The 23,576-nt window shown below is 42.9% G+C and overlaps 1 protein-coding gene across 5 annotated transcripts in view; it reads right to left on the bottom strand.

Moving 5' to 3' along the window:
• The window catches only part of LOC105480142 (myoferlin), a 172,915-nt gene that overhangs the window by 28,966 nt on the left and 120,373 nt on the right, over window positions 1–23,576 (bottom strand). For 3 of the 5 annotated variants that reach the window (XM_011738655.3, XM_011738661.3, XM_071069484.1), the window contains 13 exons: window positions 20,783–20,956; window positions 19,730–19,838; window positions 17,925–18,002; window positions 15,769–15,950; window positions 15,517–15,675; window positions 15,301–15,399; window positions 13,900–14,061; window positions 11,728–11,893; window positions 8,335–8,411; window positions 6,411–6,467; window positions 4,661–4,672; window positions 2,319–2,417; window positions 285–410 (listed from right to left, as the gene is read on the bottom strand). In XM_011738655.3, the coding sequence (XP_011736957.2) occupies window positions 285–410; window positions 2,319–2,417; window positions 4,661–4,672; window positions 6,411–6,467; window positions 8,335–8,411; window positions 11,728–11,893; window positions 13,900–14,061; window positions 15,301–15,399; window positions 15,517–15,675; window positions 15,769–15,950; window positions 17,925–18,002; window positions 19,730–19,838; window positions 20,783–20,956 (1,500 nt within the window). The remainder of the gene's footprint in view (window positions 1–284; window positions 411–2,318; window positions 2,418–4,660; window positions 4,673–6,410; window positions 6,468–8,334; window positions 8,412–11,727; window positions 11,894–13,899; window positions 14,062–15,300; window positions 15,400–15,516; window positions 15,676–15,768; window positions 15,951–17,924; window positions 18,003–19,729; window positions 19,839–20,782; window positions 20,957–23,576) is intronic. The other 2 variants (XM_011738667.3, XM_011738672.3) reach the window with 1 other exon arrangement.

Below are 23,576 nucleotides of genomic sequence, written 5' to 3'. Positions count from 1 at the left end.
TGAAAGCATGGTAGGGGCAGTAGGATGAGGAGAGGAACCAGATCTTGGAGAGACTGCATCTTAGGATTCAAGGCTGCTTGGCATGAGCAGGGAGGCAGGAGGAGATGCGAAGATAGCTCAGAGTGCTCTGGCTCCCCCTCCCCCTTTTCCTTTCTGGCACCTTCCAGCATCCCTCAGAGGCTGCAGGACGTGCCCCTCCCCAGACCCTGCTTGTCCTTTATCCTAGGCCTATATAAAAAAGGAAGGTGGATTTTAAACAGGACCAACACGCATATCTTACTCACCTTAAACTCTCCGACCACAGAAGGATCTTCATTCTCATCCGACTTGCCTCGGTATAACTTGAATGTATCTGAGAAGTCTGTCAGGCCCTCAAATTCTGCTACATTTTCCAGTTCGCAATTATATATCTGAAAACCACCAACAGAGCCTTAATTTCTCATTAAAGTGCAGGTAAGGTCTACAATCGAAAGGGCTGACAGTATCAAGTGGGCATGAGGTTGTGGAGGGGGCAACCGGAACTCCCACATCGCTGGCGGGAGTGTAGACGGATACAACCACTTTGGAAAATGTCCGGTAGTTTCTGATGGAGTTAAGTAGCCACCTATTCCATGATCCAGAGATCGCATTCCTAGGCATTTACTGATGAGAGGTGAAAACACATACACGTGCTAGAAGAATGTTCACAGCAGCTTCATTATCAGGAGACTGGAAAAACAACTTGTGGCATATCCACACAATGGAACACTACTCAGCAATGACAAAGGGACACACTATGAATACACACAACCACATGATGAGTCTCGAAACTGCAACGTGGGGCTAAAGAGGCCAGACACACAAAACATAAATCATATGAGTCCATTTAGAGCAAGTGCAAAATCAGGCAAAATCAGTTTGTGGTGAGAGAAATCCAATCAGTTGCTCCTAGGAGGGACGAGGATAGTGGAAAATTGACTGGAAAGGGACAAGGGGAAGTTTTCTGTGGGAATGGGAATGTTCTCTTTCTTGTTTTGGGTGGTGGTTCACACAGGGTATATATAATAATCACAACTTGTTGAATGGATCACTTTATTTTATGTAAATTATTTCTCAATTTAAAAAGCAAGAAGAGGAGGAAGGAGGAGAAGGAGGGAAGAAAGGAGAAGAGGAGGAAAGAAGGGAGGGAAGGAAAGGAGGGGAGGAAAGGAGGGGAGGAAAGGAGGGGAGGAAGGGAGGGGAGGAAGGGAGGGGAGGAAGGGAGGGGAGGAAGGGAGGGGAGGAAGGGAGGGGAGGAAGAAGGGAGGGAAGGCAGGAAGAGAAGGACGGAAGGAAGGAAGGAAGGGAAGGAAGGAAGGAAGGGAAGAAAGGGAAGGAAGGGAAGAAAGGGAAGGAAGGAAAGGGAAGGGAAGGAAGGACAGGAAGGAAGGAAGGAAGGAAGGAAGGGAGGGAGGGAGGGAGGGAGGAAGGGAGGAAAGGAAGGCAAGCAGGCAGGAGGAAAAGAAGGCAGGCAGGAAGGGAAGAGGGAGTGAGGGAGGATGGAGTATGAGGCTGATCCTTCAGCCCCGTTGGATCATTTTTCTGAATTAATGGTTATTTACATGCTAGTATTTCTTAGGCTACACTGAGAAATTATGACAATAACATGAAAAGGTGTGGGTTTTTTTTTTTTTGCTTTGATGGGGAAAATTATTTCAATGACCAGATATTTCTCATTCTAAAGTTTTTTTTCTCATATACATTGTTCTGAAAACTTTAGCACTGCTTCTACTTGAGTACCCTACAGGCTGAAAATTGAACAAAGAATTAGAAAATTCAAAACAGGAACAGAAAGCTCAGAGCTAGTCAGCCATGCCTAGCTCAGTCGCTTGTCTTCCTCCCGTATACATGTTCTCATGGCTGTGATTTTATGCTGCATACATGTGACAGATGCAACTTTTCAGCTCGTGAAACCAATCCCTGTTCAAAGTACACAATGAAGCATGTTGACATCTTGTGTCATTCTGCAAATAGCACTATGACTTCTGGGTTTTCCTGAGTCAAACTGGATCATCATGGCCTAATTAGCGTGGTGCCAGCCCATTCCCAACCATCTGCCAGATGCCTCCGAGCCCCAGCGTGGCAGTCACGTAACCATAACTCAATAGCTGTCCTCAAGTCCCTGGAATCTTGGCAAAGCCAAAACTCGTGCGAGAGGGCTCTCTGGGAAGACAGAGGTTTTCCTGGCCCCTGCTCATTAGCACCCACCCAAGGGACCTTTTAGTCATCCTCTGAGCTCTGCCTGTGGCCAGTTTTAAAGGATGTCGATTCTCCACCCACAGCAGCATAGATCCAGGTACCTTGAGCTTGGAATAGCCTTTCTGAATATACTGTCCGCATTTTTCATGTTCCCCTGAGGAAGCATAAAATTTACTCCACCAGTCCATGATTTCTTCCTCCTAAAAACATGTCAAAATGGAAACGTCTTTAGTGATGTCCTGGACTTCCAATCTATAAAGGAAAATGCATATTTAATAGTTAAGAAATAGGTTCTTCTGACCCTGTTATAGGTGAGATTATATGACTTTTGTTTACATGCACAATAGAGAAAGCCTTCACGATTCTTCTACTCAGAAACTAGAGGTGAAATGACCATTCTTGGCCAATGAAATGTGTTTGGCTATAGTCATACTAGATAATGTTCTTATGTCCTTTAGACACAATCTATTAATTTGTTGGTTTTTACATTTTTATTCTGTTGACTTGATATTTACATATACATATAAATTTAAAGAAAACCTCCAATATATGTTTTCTACTATCTCATTTTCTTAGCCCTTTTGGCCAGTAATGGCTTGTAATACAATACTCACTAGCTAAAAATTGGAAAAACTGGTTTTAATTCAAGTTCCTTCCTTTATGTTATAAGCCATACCCTTAAGTTATAAGCTGTACCGGCTTGGGCAAGTTGTTTAACATCTCTGAGCATCAATTTCTTCATCCACTGAATGGAATAATAATACAATGGACAAAGCATTCACATACTGCCTTCATCCACCTGCCTCCATGTACCTCCAAAAGTTGTTCTGGAAATTGTAGGGGATTTTTAGGAGAAAGAGCTTTGAAAATTATAAAACGTGAAATGAAAGGAAGGGAGGCATGATGGTTCAGTTAGACCAGGGCTCCCGACCTATCCTAGGAGATTCTGATGCAATCAGTCGGGGGTGAGACCAGGGCATCCAATAAGTTTTCAGAAGTTCCCCAGGAGAGTCCAATGTGGAGACGGTGTTGGGAATCTCTGGTTTCAATGGGTGGTTCTTGGTTGGACAGAAGGGACAGCATGTAAGAGTCACTTGTGGAATATTGTCAAACTATATAGAAGACCTCCCACTCAGATTTATAACAAGAATAGATTCTTATCAGACCCACCCATTGTTTATTTTAACCTACCTTGGAAATAGTAACGCCAAAACAAAAACAAACAAAAAAACACAGAATGTCACCTGCAATAGCGCCTCTTGGGGGAAAGGAAGAAGGGACAAGAAAGGCTACTTCTTTCTATTTTTTTATTTTTTTGAGACGGAGTCTCACTCTGTTGCCCAGGCTGGAGTGCAGTGGCATAATCTCAGCTCACTGCAACCTCTGCCTTCTGGGTTCAAGCGATTCTCCTGCCTCAGCCTCCTGAGTAGCTGGGACTACAGGCATATGCCACCATATACAGCTACTTTTTGTATTTTCAGTAGAGACGGGGTTTCACCATATTGGCCAGCTGGTCTCGAACTCCTGACCTCGTAATCCGCCTGCCTCAGCCCCCCAAAGTGCTGGGATTATGGGCGTGAGCCACTGCGCCCAGTCTTGAAAAGCTACTTCTTATTTGTGTTATGTTATATATTACATTATATGCTTCTTATTTATGTGTGTGTGTGTGTGATGCATGTGTGTTACACATACTTACACAGAATTACTTCCCCTTTATGGGTCAGCAACCTACCCATGGATTTAGCTCTTTTTTTAAATTTTGACACACCATCTCGCTCTGTTGCCCGGGCTGGAGTACAGTGGTGCAATCTCAGCTCATTGCATTGCAACCTCCACCTCCCAGGTTCAAGCGATTCTTGTGCCTCAGCCTCCTGAAAAGCTGGGATTACAAGCACCCACCACCCACCTGGTGAATGTTTGTATTTTCAGTAGAGACAGGGTTTCGTGTGTTGGCCAGGCTGATCTCAAACTCCTGGCCTCAAGTGATCTGCCTGCTTCAGCCTCCCAAAGTGCTGGGATTATAGGAGTGAGCCATTGGGCCTGGCCCCCCTAGATTTAGAAAAAACTATTCTCATAAAAATTCTGGGCAGAAAATACATGAATCCTTTTTTTTTTTTTTTTTTTTTTTTGAGATGGAGTTTTAAGCCCAGGCTGGAGTGCAACGGTGTGATCTCAGCTCACCGCAACCTCCGCCTCCCGGGTTCAAGCGATTCTCCTGCCTCAGCCTCCTGAGTAGCTGGGATTATAGGCATGCACCACCATGCCCGGCTAATTTTGTATTTTTAGTAGAGACGGGGTTTCTTTATGTTGGTCAGGCTGGTCTTGAACTCCTGACCTCAGGTGATCTGCCCGCCTCAGCCTCCCAAAGTTCTGGGATTACAGGCGTGAGCCACCACGCCCGGTCCATGAATCTTAGATGTGGCAAAATGTATACCATAGTTACCTTTTCTGTCAGCTGCTCGTGCCCATGTCGGGTCAGGAAGAGGGCAAACCATATAACAGGTCACATAGATATGGAGACCCCAGGAACATGAGGTTTAAAGAGAAAGAAAGAAGGAAAAATTATTATTCATGCATGCCTTATATTATCAACATTTTGATGAGTTATTTAAATTATTTAAATTTTTCTAAGTCAAGATGAGCCCACAACTGAACCCACTTTACTGGTTTCTTTTCTGAAAATATGCAAAAGGTTACACACAGTATTACAATGAAAGGTTTGGAAGTAGCCCCTTCTCTGCCCCGCCGTCTCATGTTTTCGATGGAGTTAGACATTTCACAGCTCACACAGGAGCAGGGTATGGAGCTGCTCATCCCCCTGCTCCAGACCTTACATTCTGTTTAGTTCCTAAAATAGATCTCCAAACTTGGTGTAATTCTCCTCCCCACAAAAAACTGTCCTGTCACAAGATATGTTTGACTGCAATGTTATCATGTAGGTACCCCCTCCACCATGCCTATGTTACAGCACCAAATAAATACTCATCCATCAAAGTTGCTCTAATATGAGGATGTGAAGTTTCCCATTGGCCAAATCCTTTCACGTGATTTTTTTCATAGAGAACCCACCCCGATCTAGGGCCCATCCAGGAGATGAGAGAATGAAGAACTGGGAAGTGGGGCCTGAATGTGGTCCTGGTATCTGTTGGGGCATTAGCCAAGCTCGTCCTCAGTGGCAGTTTGAAGACATGCTGACTAGACCCTTTTCTGAGATCCTAACTTTATGTTCATCCTAAAGGGTCTTCCTCCGGCTGCCATGTGAGAGGCCATGGGGCTGCTTCCGTAGGTGCCCCTTGGTATTTTCTGGATTGATTTTTGTTCAGCACAATGGAATTGCCAAGAGAGGCAGAGGGACAGATAGGCAATTCTTTCTATTAGATTCATACCAAAGCAAGATTTAAGGGTTAGATCATCACAGCTGAATTGAGATTTTGGAGAGAGTGATTTTATTTCCAAAGTACTCTTACATTCTCAATGGTTCCTGAAATCAGATTTTTAGAATGCGTTTGTTCACAATTCAAACCATTTCAAGGAAAATAACAGTTCATGATTTAAAATATATATATATATTTTTTAAGACTAAGTTTTGCTCTTGTTGCCCAGGCTAGAGTGCAATGGCATGATCTCAGCTCCCTGCAACCTCCGTCTCCCAGGTTCAAGTGATTCTCCTGCCTCAGCTTCCCAAGTAGCTGGGATGACAGGCGCCCGCCACCATGCCCGGCTAATTTTTTGTATTTTTAGTAGAGACAGGGTTTCACCATGTTGGCCAGGCTGGTCACAAACTCCTGACCTCAGGTGATCCAACTGCCAGCCTCCCAAAGTGCTGGAATTACAGGCGTGAGCCACCATGTCAGGCCTAAAAGGCATTATTTAAGACAAGTTGCTGATTTTAAACTTTAGGATTAGTATGGGATAATTTATTCGTGCCTACACGATCATTAGTTCATGTGGAAAGGTAATGGAAGCAACTGATTTGACTTGCTTTATTATATCTAATAATAAACTTGCAATGGGAATCAAATAATTAAATGGCACAGAAGATTCTTCTTTTAGGCTTAAAACAATCACGTTTGTTGAAAGATCACTTTTCACTCCAAAATCTACTAATAGAAAGAGTGGTAAGAATAATGCAAGTTTTTAGGCCAAGGTCCCACAGCCCCAGGCAGCCTCATGCATTTGTTTATCATACATACATGCACTGTCGCTGGAGAAGCCATTTTGCTGAGTGCTGTTGACATACTGCTTAAGCACTGGAATTGGAAGGTAATTGTTGAGATGGCCATGTACGCATGTCCATGTTATTTGGCTAGCACTTGACCAATTTTCCCCAAAGACTTATTTCTCACTTTTCTTGTGATAGTGCTCAGTCCATTTGTTAAGAATTCCCGTGGACATCACAGAGTAATGCCATGAGTTTCCGGAGTGTGACACTGTCACTCAAAGACACAGCCTCCAGCTCCCAGCAACAGCATAGTTATTTTTAAGGCATTCCCCCCATTTACCCAGACACAAGGCCTGGATTAAGTGGTAATACATGTGCATTACATGTACATTACATGTACATGTAATACAGGACATCCGCAAGCTTGTTATTGGCTCTTTCAAAGTGCAACTTTGTTTATTTGACTTTGTACAGATGTGCCATGTCTACTTTGATGAACAAGTGGACTCAGATTTTTAGAGATTTCAACCAGCCTTTCTTATCAACACAGTGTACCTCAACTAGATATTAGGAGAGCAGGCAGATTAAGACAATTTACAATACAGTGGGAATGACTGATACTACCATCCCCAATCCTGCTATGTTGCAATGTTTAATTCTATGATGTAAACTGAACTTTCATAAAGTGTTGCTACAGTAACATAGTCACATTTCCTAACTATGGTTAAGAAGTGAATGAAAATACTGGCATAGATTGTTGACTTTATTCTTCTCCTGTTCCTCAGTTGTACTTAGGGCTACTGAGTACACTGAAGGCATGTAATAAGAATTGACTGACGATGAGAGATGGCAAACCTGGAGGCAGATTATACAGCAAGATCTTAAAATGTCTTTTTCTAGAGTAGTTGTAAAAATCTACAGAAAAGATCTGAAGTATATTAACTTCTGCCAAGGCTACTAGGCATATTATTAGGGATATCTGGGGTGGTTTACAAAGTGATCACAGTAGTTTTGGCCTATGGGATTGGAAATTTGATATTGTCGTTTGTGACTATGTAGGATTCCCAGAGAGTAGAATCAAACACACTCCTGCACAGTGCTGGCTGTGGAGACTATATTTTATACGGTCCAGTTGTTAGTGAGTTTAATGCAGTGGGAAGGAAGTAGATTTTTTTAAAGGCACTGTTTATGGACATAACATATTAAAGTGCAATCATGTGCATTTTTGGGCTAGTTTGCACATTAAAACACGCTGTGAATGTTCATCATAGATGCCAAGAGAAACAGGGAGATATTTGGTGTTTTCTTTTTTTCTGGGCTGAGACTTTTTCCCCCATTCCTTCATGTAGAAGTGGCTGGAATAGTTAATTTTAAAATAGGGCCTTGAGTGAATATTTCAACCAATTTCTTCACTTCAAAATGACAGTGAATATAAAAACCTGGGTGTCCCATATACTGATAAATATGGTCATTAGAAATTTTGAAACACTTCTGCTTTATGTAGGGGAAAGAATCTGGCGTGTTGTGTTATCTCTGATCTGAATGTTGCAATGCTATAAATTTGCTTCTGACACTTCGCTTTCTAGCAAACGATCTTTCTCAGACTGTCTACACCTGTGGTTCTCCGACGTGCCCGCATATTAAAATCATTCGAGGAGATTTAAAAACATACTGATGTCTAGGTCCCTCTCCTTCTTGGGAGGTGGGGCCTGGGCATGGGTTTTATTTTAAGTATTCTGGGTGACTTATTAGTGAAGGTTGAAGACTACTAGTCTACACAGTGTTATAACTGTTGATGAGTGCAAGATTTAGACTCTTGTCTGTACTCAGTCTTCAATAAATGGATTGGCTGATGATTATAATTGCAACAAATTGTTGTCTGACTGAATTCACCAAATGCTTAGACATCTGGAAGATAAAACTGACAGCATCCAATGATGAGCTCTGAAGCCTACCTTAGAAGCCAGTAATGGTTTGGTGTCTTCCATTTCGATAACGATGTCCCGGCATGGTGGGGCAGACAGAAGGGAGGCTGCAAGACAAATACTTTTTAAATTTAAGATACTTAGAGAAATATAGTGGCGAACATTCTACTCCAAGTTCAAATTTAACAGCCATAGGGTGGATGGTAGAGTTTATTCTTGGACGAGACTTACAGAATAGGGAGGACAACTCCTGAATGTAGAAAATAACCCAACAATCCATCACATTTCCGCAAATATAATATGGTTTTAGACATTTTCTAGGGGATATGTCCACACTGTTTTGTTTTAGATAATTAGCCCAGTGCCTATACAGAAAGTGCTCAAAAAAGAATTGTGTCAATATATGTCTTTAGAGGGTGCAGGAGTAGGGGTGGGGAACTATTTTTTATTTCAATAGCTTTTGGGGTACAAGAGGCTTTTGGTTACACAGATGAATTATATAGTGGAGAATTCTGAGATTGTAGTGCACTTGTCACCTGAGTAGTGTACATTGTGCCCAATATGCAGCTTTTTATCCCCCTCCCCCTTCTGAGTCTCCAATGTCCATTATACCACTGTGTATGCCTTTGTGTTCCCATAGCTTAGCTCCTACTTATAAGGGAGAACATACAGACAGCCTACATCTGAAGGAGTCTTCTTTTCTTGAAATTTGTTCCTAAGACACAGAAAATAAATAAGAGAAAAATAAGAAAAAGAAGGGAAAGGAGGGGTGAGAGGCTGGGGGAAGGATAGCATTAGGAGAAATATCTAATGTGGATGACAGGTTAATGGGTGCAGCAAACCACCGTGGCACGTGTATACCTATGTAACAAACCTGCACGTTCTGCACATGTATCCCAGAACTTAAATTAAAAAAAAAAAAAGAAGAAGAGAAAGGAAAGGAAAAGAAAAGCAGGGTGGATTGTTTTACATTTCAGGTCTGAGGTTGCACTGGCTTATTCAGCCCTTATTCCCAACAGCGTATATATAAGGAGAAGACATGTGCCCTGACTTTATGTACAATTCCCAAAATATCTGTGACTCAGGATTTGGGGGTTAGAGCATGGACTCAGTAGTCGTCCCTGGGCTTACTACATTTGGGGGTACTAAAGCCTCACCCTGGAGTGGGGATAGGATGAGAGGTACATCTCCATTTATTGAAGAAGCATCGAACAGGAAGACATTTAACAGGAGGCCAGAACCCAGACAGAACAAACTCTGTCAAGCCGATAGAACTTTCTGTTTAACCCACTCTGGCAATTGACATACAGGACAAAAAGGAGGAGAGGTAAGAAACCTTTTTTGGTACTTACCATGTGCTGGGCACTCAGCTAAACACTTTACGTACATGATCTCATTTCATACCTCAATAATCCTGTAGAATATGTGCCATTTTCCCCGTTTTAAAAATTTTAAAACAAACTGAAGCTAAGAGCAAGCAAGTCACTTGCTTCAGGTGAAACAATCAGTGGCAAGTTGGGGAGTAAGTAACCCAGGTCTGGCTGACTCCAAAGCTGTGTTTTAACCACCACACCAGAGCCTGGAGTAACCATCAGGGGGATACTGGGGAGGAGGGGAGACTGACATTTCCTGAGCATCGGTGATCTATTAGTTACTGTGTGAGGTAGTTTTAAATCTAGGTGGCATCCCTAGACCTGTAAGCAGTCTCTACACTTCCAAGATAGGCTCCCCTGCAGATCCTGACAACTGCACAGTACGGAACAAGACAACCAGAGGGCAGGGACACAGGAACACAACTGAACGCAAGCTCTTTCCTAGAGGATCAGTTCTCCACTTCACCCTCCTCATGAAAACAAAGCCCAAGGACAGGAGAATGGTATTCTGTGCACTTCCAACATGAGGCCATTAACCTCTCATTGGTTTTATGAAAGGACCAGATTTTCCTTTTCTGGGGCTCTCTGAAACCTTGACCACACTCTACACTGATTACATAGAATCACTAGCCAGGCTATGTCTGCCCTGGACCTAGCCCACCCCTGAGCAATAGACACAAACAGATCCACGTAAGTGATTCCAGGGCCAGAGAAAGCGTGTAGCATTTGTATCCTCTGGATGATTTCATGTATTTGGACCAAAAAAACCTTCTCTCATGAGAACAGTAAGAAAAAAAAAAGCCAGGAAAGTGGTTCCTCTCCATTTAGTAACCTTAAAATGAAACAATCCTGCAATTACAACAATCCTTGTTGTTATCAAAAATGCTGCTATTTTAGGCACCATCAATTCAGCATAAAATGTTTTACATGGGACATTTCTTGATAAGCACATGTAGAGTTTTGCTTAAATGTGACTGTGGATTTTCTCCCTCTTCTCTGAATCAGGGATCCAGGATGCTCACACCTACACAGCAGATGAGTTTCAGAGGCTCTGTAAAATCAATACCAACCCTTATGAAAGTTTTAATAGAACCAGTTAGTGACACAGCTGCTTAAATAGAAGACATCTGCTTCAGTCTTGAAGCCACCAAGGATCAGCTGAATGAGGCTGTTCCAGCCCTCCCACGGTGTCTAATTTATGAGGCCAGGGGCCCTGGGATCTCTTGCACTGATGCAATATAGCCCCCAGCCCCTAACACAGTCCCTAACACATGGTAAGCTAAAAGCAAGTAACTATTGAATGGGTAATTGCAAAATGCTGTATCACTAGCTATTATTTATTATGGAAATCTAAAGTAAGTATTATGCCCTGCTCTGTCATTTACATATTAATTATATGTGATAATGAGGTAGGCCAACAGATGGAAAGCAATCTGAAATAAAATGTTCTCCTCTGTCAATGTTCATGGAGTCAGGGAGCTTCCTGTTTTCCCCATCAAGGTATTTATCACACTGGACTGCAACTGCACACTTCCTCGTTTGCCTTCCCCGCTGGACTCTTGCTTTGTGAGAGGGGAACATGGCTGTCTTGGTCCCCACTGTCCCCAGGTATCTAAAAGAGCACGTGGCAGTCAATGAGTGCTTCCTAACCATTCAGTGAAAGGTGGAGGAAATGGCTTCATCCCCATCACTGATGTGGGAACAGCTCTCCCTGCTTTGCTAGCTGCTTGTTGAAAAGTAAATAGGGAACATTCATGAGCACTTAACACTTCCTCAAAAGAAGTCTTACATTCACCCGGGAGCGGGACGCTTCAGAGAGGAATGCCTGGAGCACGCCACCCACCTCTAAAACGAGGCCGAGATTCCAGCCCAGCTCTGCCACTTACGAATGATAGAACCTTAGGAAAGTGACACAACACACCGCAACTCAGTTTGCTCATCTGTAAAATGTAGCCAATGAATCCAGGACTTACCTTGAGAACGTTTGTAAAGAGTACATCAGAGTCATGCATGAAAAGCCCCTAGACTTCTGCACAGACTTGCATGTTACCTTTGAGCTGTGGGACGATGTCCTCTTTCCCTGCATACGGGTCGCAGCGAAAGCGGTCCAGGCGCTCGATGGTGCACTGGCCGACGACAGGCTTCCGCCCAAACTGCCTGTGGTCGATGACCTTGATCACCAGTGGGGGCATGTACAATTCCTCCTTGGGCAAGAACTGGGGGGTCACAAAGGTAGGTTTCATTTCTCTTTACGAGACCAGACAAGGGCAGCTTTGAGAAAAATTCCCCTGATGGACCAGTCCAGATTCTCTCTGCCACCTAGCCCAGAGGACTCACAATAGTTACTCATGTGCTAGGCAAGGAGCTCAGTGCTTAAGAGCGTGAGCTGTCAGCCAGACTGCCTGGGTCAAATCCTGGCACTGCCACCATGAACCACCTGGCTAACCCTTCCATGCCCCCATTATTTCATGAGTAATAGTAAAATTGTTGAATTCTATGTGAAGAGTACTAGTACCTGTTCCATGCTGTGTCCTGTAAGTGTGGAATCACTGACCCATGCTCTTTCCTCTCAGTCACTGCCCTGTACTCTTCCCTGTGCTCTGCTTCCTGGGAGGGGACATGTGCAAGGCTAACAAGCCCAGGGCTTTGGTCATCTACTAGCCAAGTTCTGAGCAGACTTTAGAAATGGTCAAGACAAAACTGAACTTCTAAGGGAAATAACTGTGGCTGAGACTCTTTTCGCCCTGGAAATTCCGTGCAGAAATGGATTGCTACTTTTTCCTTGACTCCCCCTGGCTCCCTCTCATGGAATTTGGTGGCTTTGGTGACAATGCCTGATTGGGGAAGCATGAGCTGACCTGGGGGTCCATTTGGTATGTGGTTCAGGTGAACTTCTATCTCTGGCTTCACACAGGAGTAGAAGGTGGGGTCACATGAGTGATTTTTCTCTTCTCTGCTGACCAAGGCTAGATTCTAGACTAGAACTTGGAAGGTGGGGGAGGTGTGGGGAGTAGACAAGGATAGGGGAGTGGCCCAGGGGCAACCACTTTGGGACCCTGACTGGAAGCATCCTGGTGGCTCACTGTCGCATGATAGGGAGGAGAGCGTGGGCTTTGGGGTTGGAGGGACCTATGTGCAGACTCTGGCCACTCACTTGCTAGCGACGTCCCCTTGTGTAAATTCATTACCTCTTGGTTTTCCCCAAAGTGGGCATAAGAGAGGTGCAAATGTTCAGCCCGCAGGATTAAAGACGAGGTGTACTGAGTAAGAATGCACCAAGCCCTGCGCTGCAGCTGTCACTGTAGTTAGGACACAGTCACTGCGATATAGAAGGCATGGCCTAACACTATGACACCGGATAAATCATTTCCCCTCTTTAGGCCTCAGTTTCCTCCTCTGTAAAATAAGAGGTTAAAGCACGTGACCCTAGAGTTCAAGAGCACTGTATTGGAGACATCAAGGTCAGGAAAACGACTCCGGTGGGGAAAGGAATGGGATGGTTCTAGGTCTTCCAACACTTCAAGGTAAGGAACTGTCTTTATTTCACCTATTTATATAATAGAGTAAAAAAGAATTTTTTTTTTAAAAGTTAAGAAATTAACTTCTTTAAAAATGAAAAGACTGGGTGACCTCTTCTTGCCCCAGGTATTATGGGGTCAGTGATGCTGTGAACTGGATCCAATGCTCTCACATCTTTAACAACCAGAGGGTAGCCTCAATGGACCAAAAAAGGTGCCATCCCAGGGGCACCTGGAGGTGGGGCACAGTTACGGGCTGCCAGGGTCATGGCCCCATCGCCCCATATACCTTCCCCCACAGCCGCCCCTTCCTCAGACAACCAGTCCTTATCCGGAGGGTTCTGGTTCATGCACGGCTGTGGTGGGGGCCGGGGGGGTGGTATATCTGGTCCATGCATGACTGGGGGTTAATATTCTGCCTTTATGGGGTTGACCAACAGCCTGTAATAGATAGCTGAATAGATGGAAAGTTTACCAGAGAAATACATACATATTGCTCACAGATATTTCTGTGTCACTGGAGTTGCTTTGAAGCTTTAAGAAAGTATTGCCACAGTGCGAGAATTTAAGGGGAAAAAAGTCATTGCAGGGTTTTTGTATTTGTCAGATTTTGGAAATAAACTCTGTGTGTTTGCATGTGTGTGTGAGGCACAGACTTTCATATTTCAACGCACATGGGTGATTACAGAGAATTGATACTGTACCACTTTCATGAAGAGAACAGAACTTGGAAAGTTGGGTGTCTTCTTAAGGTTTTTGATCACCACTGATTCCACCCTTTCTCCTCCACACTCCACAACAAGACTGGGGGATGTGATAGAAGCCATCTGGAAGTTTTTCATATTTCTTAAGCCCCAAGCTAGAATCTAAGAAAACAATTTAAAGAGAGGAGAAGGTAACCCAGCACTTTAAAAATAACATTCAAAAGTAAAAATTCTGTCTTAACTACTGGCAAAGTCTTTACGATTAATTTGAACATTATCCTTGTAAGCTTGTAGGTCATGCAAAGAAAGTGGTTTTGCCCCTTTCTTTCTCCTGCCTGAGCCCATAAAAAAGCAATGCAGTTAAGAGTGTAGAAATCAAATCTTGGCTGTGCCATCTAGTTGTGTCAGCGCTGACAAGGTAACTCACCTCTCTATGACTAATCTACAAACAAGACTGATTGTGTTATCTGTCATGGGGTTATTCTGATGATCACCTATAAACTTCTTTGTTTTTTCTTTTTTGAGACAGAGTCTCACTCTGTCACCCAGGCTGGAGTGCAATAGTACGAACTAGGCTCACTGCAACCTCTACCCTACCCTGAGTTCAAGCGATTTTCGTGTCTCAGCCTCCCAAGTAGCTGGGATTACAGGCGTGTGCCACCACGCCTAGCTAATTTTTGTATTTTTAGTAGAGGCAGGGTTTCACCATGTTGGCCAGGCTGGCCTCGAACTCCTGACTTCAAGTGATCCACCTGCCTTGGCCTCCCAAAGTGCTGGAATTACAGGCGTGAGCCACTGCATCCAGTGCACTTGTAAACTTCTTAACACGGTGTCTGACATACAAGCATTTCAAAGTGATAGCTTCAGCCTTTGAGAACTCTTAGCAAGACAGCCAGAAAAGGGAAATGTTGGGGTGTTAACAGCTGCTTGACTGGACAGGGGAAAGTCTTGAGAGTGGGCCAGACACTGTCTATCAAGCCACCTGGTTGGGGTCATCAGCTTGTATCTGACATGTCAACATTGCTAACATCACTCACTGCTCCCATTCAACTTCCATCTCTGCCTCCCTGCCATGCCCCCATCTCTTGGCATATACACCGTCATTCCCTTCTGGTCCCTCTTCCCTCTCCCAGTTCTCCAGTTGACCTGAAAAACTCAGAAACCTGCTGGCTCCCAGTAAATGCGGAGTTTAGATGCCCTCAGGAATGTTAGAATTGACCTCTCCTTGTTGCCTCAGCAAGCCTTCTACTCCCATGAATATCTCCAGTTTTTGGACAAGTTGTAAAGGAAGTTGGAGATAGCAAGAAAATACGCAGCAGGATTCTATTTTCTATACAAAAGATTCCTGCTCTGCAGTCACATCCGTTTGATTTGATGAGTAACACGTGGGGAGCCGCATACCTCAATGGCAGTGAGCTGGACCACAGGCCTGATCCCCTGGGGGACCATGTATAGATTTGGTGCCCTTTGAGGGGGAAGAATGGGAAGGTTGGAGCCATCCTGTGAAACAAACATGGGTATGTCAATGACTCACTTTAGTTCAAGCAAACAGTGCCTAGAATTAACATGCATTTTAAGCAGTTGACAGAATACATGAGGAAGAACACAGTGATGTACCTTGCCCCTCAGAATCAGCTCTGCAGTTACAAGAACTTCCCCGCAGGCTTTGTCTCCATTCATTACTGGGTGCCACAGAAGTTTGGGTGTGATGTCCATTTCTGAGTTCAGTTTCACCAGAGGAGAGAAAATGCTTCGTCCTAAAAATTCATCTTTGCCCTAGAGAAACAAAGTGATCCTTAAATTCCCCAACATTCATCCCTTCAAATCTCCATCATCCCCAAGTTATCTTAGAAATTCTAAATGACCTACCACTTGGTCATTGTCAAAAAGTTCCATGATAACTTTGGGTGGATTCTGCAGAACTGTTTGGGGTTCCCCATAGATTTCAACTTCATCAAATATAATTGTTTGGTCCCATGTGGGATTCAGGGTTGAATGGATGATCTCAGTGGTTTTGCTCCGATGAAGGAAACAGACATGAGCATATGGATCTAAAACAGAAAAAGAGAATAACAACGGGGTCATGGCTAAAATCTAACTCCCCAGAACCACTCACTGCAACCATATTCTTTTCCTCTGGATATAATGACAGTGGGCTCTCACCACCTGCCTGGAGACAGGGTTTCTAGGGAGCAGGGAGTTCCCCATGGAAGGTTCTGGCACTGCAGCAGAGGCACCTGAAGCGAGACCCTGATGTGTACTGAGAGGTCTGTCTTTGGAGTATGTCACCACCAAAGTTAATGGGGCCCACAGTTTTTCTCTGCAAGAGTACTGCACTCATGGTTGAGTGAGGCTCTGCAGTCAGATACACCTGGGGTCCACACCCACCCTTCACCCCTGCTGCGTAACTTTGAGGGAAAAAATAATCTTCCTAAACATTGATCCCTTCCTCCATGCAATGAAAGTAATATCTGCTTCACAGTGTTGAGAGGACGAAATGATATAAGGAATGTTAGCTACTTGGGACAGAGCCTGTCCTATAGGAAGTATTTGATAAATGCTAGTTTTTATTATAGTTGTTTCTAATGTTGATGGTAATCCATTCATTCAGCAAATATTTATTGAGTTCCAGGTCTCAAGAGTACAACAGTAACAGGAAAAGCTCAGATGCTTATAGAGTTTACAATCTATGACAGCAGAAAACTTTGTCTCACTATACTTAAGAATGGAGAGAAAGCAATATTATGCATGGAGAAATAATCCATGTTCTCCTCCATGCTAAATAATTTCATCAAACCTTTTTGCAGTTGCCTGGGGGCTGACCTATCTGAAAAATAACACAGTATCTAGCCTGAAACTTTTGTATAAGCCAAAAGTGCTTGGTTTCTAGCAGAGGAGCCATCATATGAACCCTTTGCTTTATGCCCTGATGATAATTCTTCTATCTCCAAAACTGCAAGGAATGTGCTTAGAGTTTTAGGAAGCTTTAGTCAAGAATTTTGGAAAGTTTGTTTTTTTTTTTTAACTTTCAGTGATAGAGTGCCCCCTGGTGGAAAATATTTGAAAATGTCTTCAAAGACCCTGTTGGAGATGTATATCGCAGGGATAACCTTGAATCTGGTCAAATTTGTAAGAAAAGGAAACCATTCACAAATATTGGTAAATATTAGTGCTTGGAACACGCTTCAAAATTGATGCGAGCACATGAGATTGTCAGTCAAATGCTCTAACACACTTCCTGTTTGGAAGAAAAAGTACAGCTCGCCGCCAGCACTCATTTCTCGGGGCAAACGGGAAATGGGTTAAGAGGTGTTTTCATAGAAGGCCCGGGGAAACTCTGCTGGGCTTTGAGTCCCGAAGTGGAATGCTCCTCAGATAGCCTGAACTATCCATGGTTCAGCAGAAAGGACTGAAATCCCCGGACAGGCCTGTTCTCCCCTCCTCCCCCGTCCCTTGCCAATAGCCTTCCTCTCAGAACCAGTTCAAAGCAACGAAAGCAGCTGGGTGTCAGTGCAAGAGATGACAAAGCCTCATGGTTTTATGTTATTGAGAATGTGGGGAGCAGGCAGAGGAGAAGGTTAAAATGTACTCCAAACTGCTCAAAGCCTGGTGCTGTAGGCAAATGGGCAAACTTGTCATCTTTTTGATACCTTGAGAGAGCCTACAAAAAAACTTAAAGGATCTTAACTTACCAATCAACCCGAGGGTCCAGGGATGAAAACGCAGCCATGTATATAAACAGAGATGAGAAATCACTTTCTCAGTGCTTCTTATTACTTAATTAATTAATATCTATTAGTATCAAAAGTATCTTCTGTGTATCACTAGCACCCAGCAATGGTGTCTAAAGCATTCTGTGATGATTTATCTAATCACTGAGCAGTTTGCTTCAAGCATGCAAAAATAATCTCAACATGTAAAGGGTTTTTGTTGTTAGAAATGACAAAAAGCATTCACTTGAAACATAGAAGCAAAACAGCATGCTATGTAATCATGCGTAGCATGGAGATTTTTTTTTCCTTTACCTGAAAAGCTATCCTTGTCTAAAGCCAGGAGGTTTCTGGCTTGATAGACATAGCAGCGCAGATGGTAGATGTAGACTCCTAAAAAAACAGGATGAAGATTACTTACAAGAAACGTAACACTGTAAACTGCTATTTTACTGCAATATTTGGAAAAAATACATGTTTCTGATAAATAGGTCACTTGACTCTATTACAGTTCCCCACAGCAAAGGGCACACAGAATAGTGATGATGTGGCCTCCCAAAGTAGTTCTATTTCCTGTAAAATGAAACTTATTTTTTAGGCTGGGTGCGGTGGCTCATACCTGTAATCCCAGCATTTTGGGAGGCTGAGGCAGGCGGACTGTTTGAGGCCAGGAGTTAGGAGACCAGCCTGGTCAATATGGCAAAATCTTGTCTCTACTAAAAATACAAAAATTAGCTGGGCATGGTGGTGCATGTCTGTAATCCTAGCTACTCGGGAGGCTGAGGCACGAGAATCACCTGAACCCTGGAGACGGAGGTTTCAGTGAGCTGAGATCACACCACTGCATTCCAGCCTGGGCAACAGAGTGAGACTCGGTCTTAAAAACAAAAAATCCTATTTAAAAAAAATACTATAGTAAGCTCAATGTAAAGTGTATCAATCAGGAAAACATTACCTCTGTCATAAACTAACTGAATTTAGGGTACTACTTATTATCACAGACCTTTACAATGAAACTGGGTCTCCAGCAGTTATAGAAATAGAGCTTTCTATACTACTTCCGCATCAGATCTGGGAAACAATTATCATCTAAAAGATTCTTTGACATTTCAAAATATTCATACTCCTTTTATTATTATATTCTCTCTGTCTCTCTATCACACACACATTCACTCTGTTTCTTTCTTTCTCTTTGTGAGATAGCGGAGCATTATGATTCCGTGCACAGATTCTGGGAGCTCCACGACTTGAGTTCAAATCTCTCTAGTGCTCATAAGCCATAAGACTTTGGGCAAGTAATTTAATCTTCCTGTACCTTGGTTCCTTCTTCTGTATAATGGGGACAATAATAACACCTACCTTATAGGGTTGTTATGAGGATTAGAAAGTTATAATATGTACAGTTCCTAGCCCATTCTAAGACCTATATAAGCATTTACTAATATTATTGTAGAGCAGGTCTGTCTCATTCCAAAAACCCTGAAGGTTATTATTGAAACCAACCATTATTTAAATTTTTGTGCTTTTTTTCCTAGTTAAAAATTTCAGTTTTGGGGGGCTTACTAGACAGAATAAGCACATATGAGACTGTTAAAATCAGTGATTTGACCACCCTTCACCTTATCTATGATATGGTTTTCAACTGCATTTTTAAAAACCCATTTCATCAAGGATGAAAATGAAAGTCATGTTTGCATGACGAGATTTTAAAAATCATATTCAGTGATTTGAAGAGTTTCCTTAAGATCAAAGTTACAGAAGTGGAATTCACAAAGTCATGTTTAAAATTCACTGCTGGCCAGGTGTGGTGGCTCACGCCTATAATCCCAGCACTCTGAGAGTCTGAGATGGGTCTTGAGAGGTCAGGAGGTCAAGACCAGCCTGGCTAACATGGAGAAGATGCAAAAATACAAAAAATTAGCCGGGCATGGTGACATGTGCCTGTAGTCCCCTCTACTCAGGAGGCTGAGGCAGAAGAATTGCTTGAACCTGGGAGGTTGCAGTGAGCCGAGATCGCACCACTGCACTCCAGCCTGGGTGATAGGGCCAGACTCAGTCTCAAAAAATAAGTAAATAAGTAAATAAATAAATAAATAAAATTAAAATAAAATAAAACTCACTGTCAAAATTGCAGGAAACAATGGGGGTGTTTGCTCCAAACACAGTAGTGGCGCTGTGCTTCTGTTTCTCCAGGCTCTTCTCATCCCCATCTTCTGTAGTGTCTGCCCCCTAAAGTCAATTAACAGAGTCAATTAGCAGATAAGTCAATAAACCTTGCCTAAAAGCAAACCAACCAACCAACAAGCAAGAATCACAAACAAATGGAATTCTAGCTTTTAAAAGATGTTATCGTGCAGACATCCCATTTTTTAAAAGATGAATAAGTCCCAGGATAGCAAGTGACTTCCCTGAAGTCGCTTAGCTGGAAAGCAGCTGAGCAGGAAGTGGGAGCCAGCCCTCCTACCTCGAGTCCAGGTTTGCCAAGCCCTGCTGCTGAAAGAAAGGGAAAAAAGGAAAAATGTAGAGGATAAATAGGGAGTAAAAGGATGGGATAAGGAAGAGAAAGAGCAGCAGTAGCAGAGTACTGTGGGGTCAGAGTGCAGAAATACAAAAATAGGCTATTGAGAAATGGCTCCTGACCACCCTATTGTTTTAGATCACCCCCTGCCATTCTCTATTCCTTCCTTCCACCTGCCTGCTTTTCCCCGCTGACTTCTTTACTGTGCTTCCATATGTGCTTCCGTATTGCTCTCTAATTTTGTGAGCTAGCCTTCTGACTTCCTCCCCTTCACATCTGTATCTTTATGAATATATGTATGAATATTTTGTTGAACAGTTGCAGTTTCCAAGATATGATTCCAGGAACTTGTGCCTGGGATGTGAATAGATGTTACCTGAAACAAGGGTCCTAGAACAGACACATTTGGAAAATGCTAGGTCAAGCAGGTCTGTCGACAGTAGTATTTCTTAGAACACTCCTGTGTTAATGGTCTATTCGTTCTACATGAGGTATTGAGCACCCAGGACATGTGGCTTTCCCTCAACCTGTGAATATTTGCCATCTTATAGTACCAGGCTTACAGGGACCTCTATGGAGTTGGCAGTGCTGTACCCAACACTCACATATTTTCTCTATACCAATATGATCTGCGCTCTGGCAACCTAGTACTTACAAGAGCACCTTCAAGTTTAAAGATGGCAGCTGCACCATGTGTTTCTGAAGGAGCCATTTTTCTCCTCCAGCGTCTGCGGCGGAAGGTATCTGAACTACGTTGTTTCCAGTGAAATTTCCAGCCAATTAAAGAAGCATATTCCCAGCCCTCTTGGTCTTCCAATTCCTCCATGGCCTAAAACAGAAGTAAACATTTTGATGATGATGACGATGATGATGATGATAATATTCCTTTTATTGATAAAACAGGTTATTTGATCAATCAACAGATACACAGTATTCAAAATCTACTCTGTGCCAAGTACTGAGCTACAGCCAGAAATACAGAAAAGAAAAAACCCAGACAGGACATCTGCCTTGCAGAGCTGATGGACTGCGGTAGTGCGGAGAGATAACCAGACAATGACAGCACAGTTGTGGGCATACCTGATTTGGGGGTGGGTGAAGCAAGTGGACTCTTTCCCAAATTGCTTTCTGTTTTCTCACTTCATTAGTTCATAAAAATGTTGCTATTGTGATATAGTTTGTAAAACATTAGTATCTCCATTTTACATATGTAGGACAAAAATCAAATGCCCCCTCCCAGGTTTAAATGTCTTGCCTGAGCTAATAGCTGCCATAACTAATAATTAAGTGATAGATCAGAATATGTTATTTCTGTAATAACTAATACATTCATGTGGTACTTTTTAGCTTAAAAACTACTGATCTACCAGTGGTATCGGTTTTCTTTTTTTTTTTTTTTTTTTTTGAGACGGAGTCTCGCTCTGTCGCCCAGGCTGGAGGGCAGTGGCTGGATCTCAGCTCTCTGCAAGCTCCGCCTCCCGGGTTCACGCCATTCTCCTGCCTCACCCTCCTGAGTAGCTGGGACTATAGGCACCCGCCACCTCGCCCGGCTAGTTTTTTGTATTTTTTAGTAGAGACGGGGTTTCACCGTGTTAGCCAGGATGGTCTCGATCTCCTGACCTCGTGATCCGCCCGTCTCAGCCTCCCAAAGTGCTAGGATTACAGGCTTGAGCCACCGCGCCCGGCCTGTATCAGTTTTCAATGTTATATTCTATTCATTCAACAAATATGAGTGCCTGCTATGTGACAGGGATCGTGTTAGGGGCTGAGGACGCAGTGAAGAAGAGATAGGGTCTTTGCTTTCCCACAGCTGACATTTTCACAGCAGAAATTTGATTTAAATACCTTAAAAGTATGACTGGATTTAATAAATGTAAAATAATATGGAATAATATTTCAGATCTGAGAAATGAGAGCTCCATGTGGGTAACTATTGTTGGGTCCATTTTTTTCACTTTGAATAAATGTGAAATGCAGGTTAAGCATAATCTTGTACCTGACCCTCTAGTAACATAAATAGTAGCAGTGAAAATTTTCACATAGCCAAGAGTAAGGCAGGTTAGGAAACATGATCAAAGTCTCAAAAATACTCGTTAGTAGAGCCAGGCCATATCCTGAGCCTTCTAACTAGTGGCACAGTGTTCTTCCCACTTCAACTTGGTGCCCTCGTGTGGAAGGAGAGGGTTCAAGCACCTTCAGAAACTTCTCACCCCATCAGCCTGGGATAATTAAACAATAAAGAGATATCCATTAAACTAAGGAGTTTCTGCACAGCAAAAGAAACTATCATCAGAGTGAACAGAAAACCTAGAATGGGAGAAAATGTTTGCAATCTATCCATCTGACAAAGGTCTAATATCCAGAATCCACAAGGAATTTAAGCAAATTTACAAGAAAAAAAAAAACCTCATTAAAAAGTGGGCAAAGGACATGAACAGATACGTCTCAAAAGAAGACATTTCTGTGGCCAACAAACATATGAAAAAAAGCTCAACATCATTGATCTCTGGAGAAATGCAAATCAAAACCACAATGAGATACCATCTCACACTAGTCAGAATAGAGATTAAAAGGTCAAGAAACAACAGATGCTGGTGAGGCTGTGGAGAAATAGGAACGCTTTTACACTGTTGGTGGGAGGGTAAATTAGTTCCACCATTGTGGAAGACAGTGTGACGATTCTTCAAAGACCTAGAACCGGAAATGCCATTTGACCCAGCAAACCCATTACTGGGTATATACCCAGAGGAATATAAATCTTTCTATTATAAAGATACATGCACACGTATTTTCACTGCAGCACTCTTCGCAATAGCAAAGACATGGAATCAACCCAAATGTCCATCAATGATAAAGAAAATGTGGTACATACACACCATGGAATACTATGCAGACATAAAAAGGAACGAGATCATGTCCTTTGCAGGGACATGGATGGAGCTGGAAACCATCATCCTCAGCAAACTAACAGAGGAACAGAAAACCAAGCACCACATGTTCTCACTTATAGATGGGAGCTGAACAATGAGAACACATGGACACCGGGAGGGGACCATCACACACTGGGGCCGGGGAGTGGAGGGAGGGAGAGCATCAGGATAAATAGGTAATGCATGCTGGGTTTAATATCTAGGTGATGGGTTGATAGGTGCAGCAAACCACCATGGCACACATTTACCTGTGTAACAAACCTGCATGTCCTACACATGTATCTTAGAACTTAAATTAAAAAAAAAAAGACTCATTCATTCATTAGCTCATTTATTTGAGTAGATTATTTACTGGGAGCACATTTCTGAGTTAGCAAGGAGGATACAAAGATGACTATGGCTCAATTTTTGCTTCCAGAAGCTCACCATCTAATAAAAATAATGTCATAGTACCTATCAGAGTTACCCATTCTGTGGAATAGAGAGAGTTCCTGTTTGGACTTAGCTTAGCCTGGGTTC

Source organism: Macaca nemestrina, chromosome 9 (genome assembly GCF_043159975.1).
Source record: "Macaca nemestrina isolate mMacNem1 chromosome 9, mMacNem.hap1, whole genome shotgun sequence".
NCBI lineage: Eukaryota > Metazoa > Chordata > Mammalia > Primates > Cercopithecidae > Macaca > Macaca nemestrina.
The sequence above is the reverse complement of the archived record's forward strand: the minus strand, read 5'-3'. Positions and strand labels throughout refer to the sequence as shown.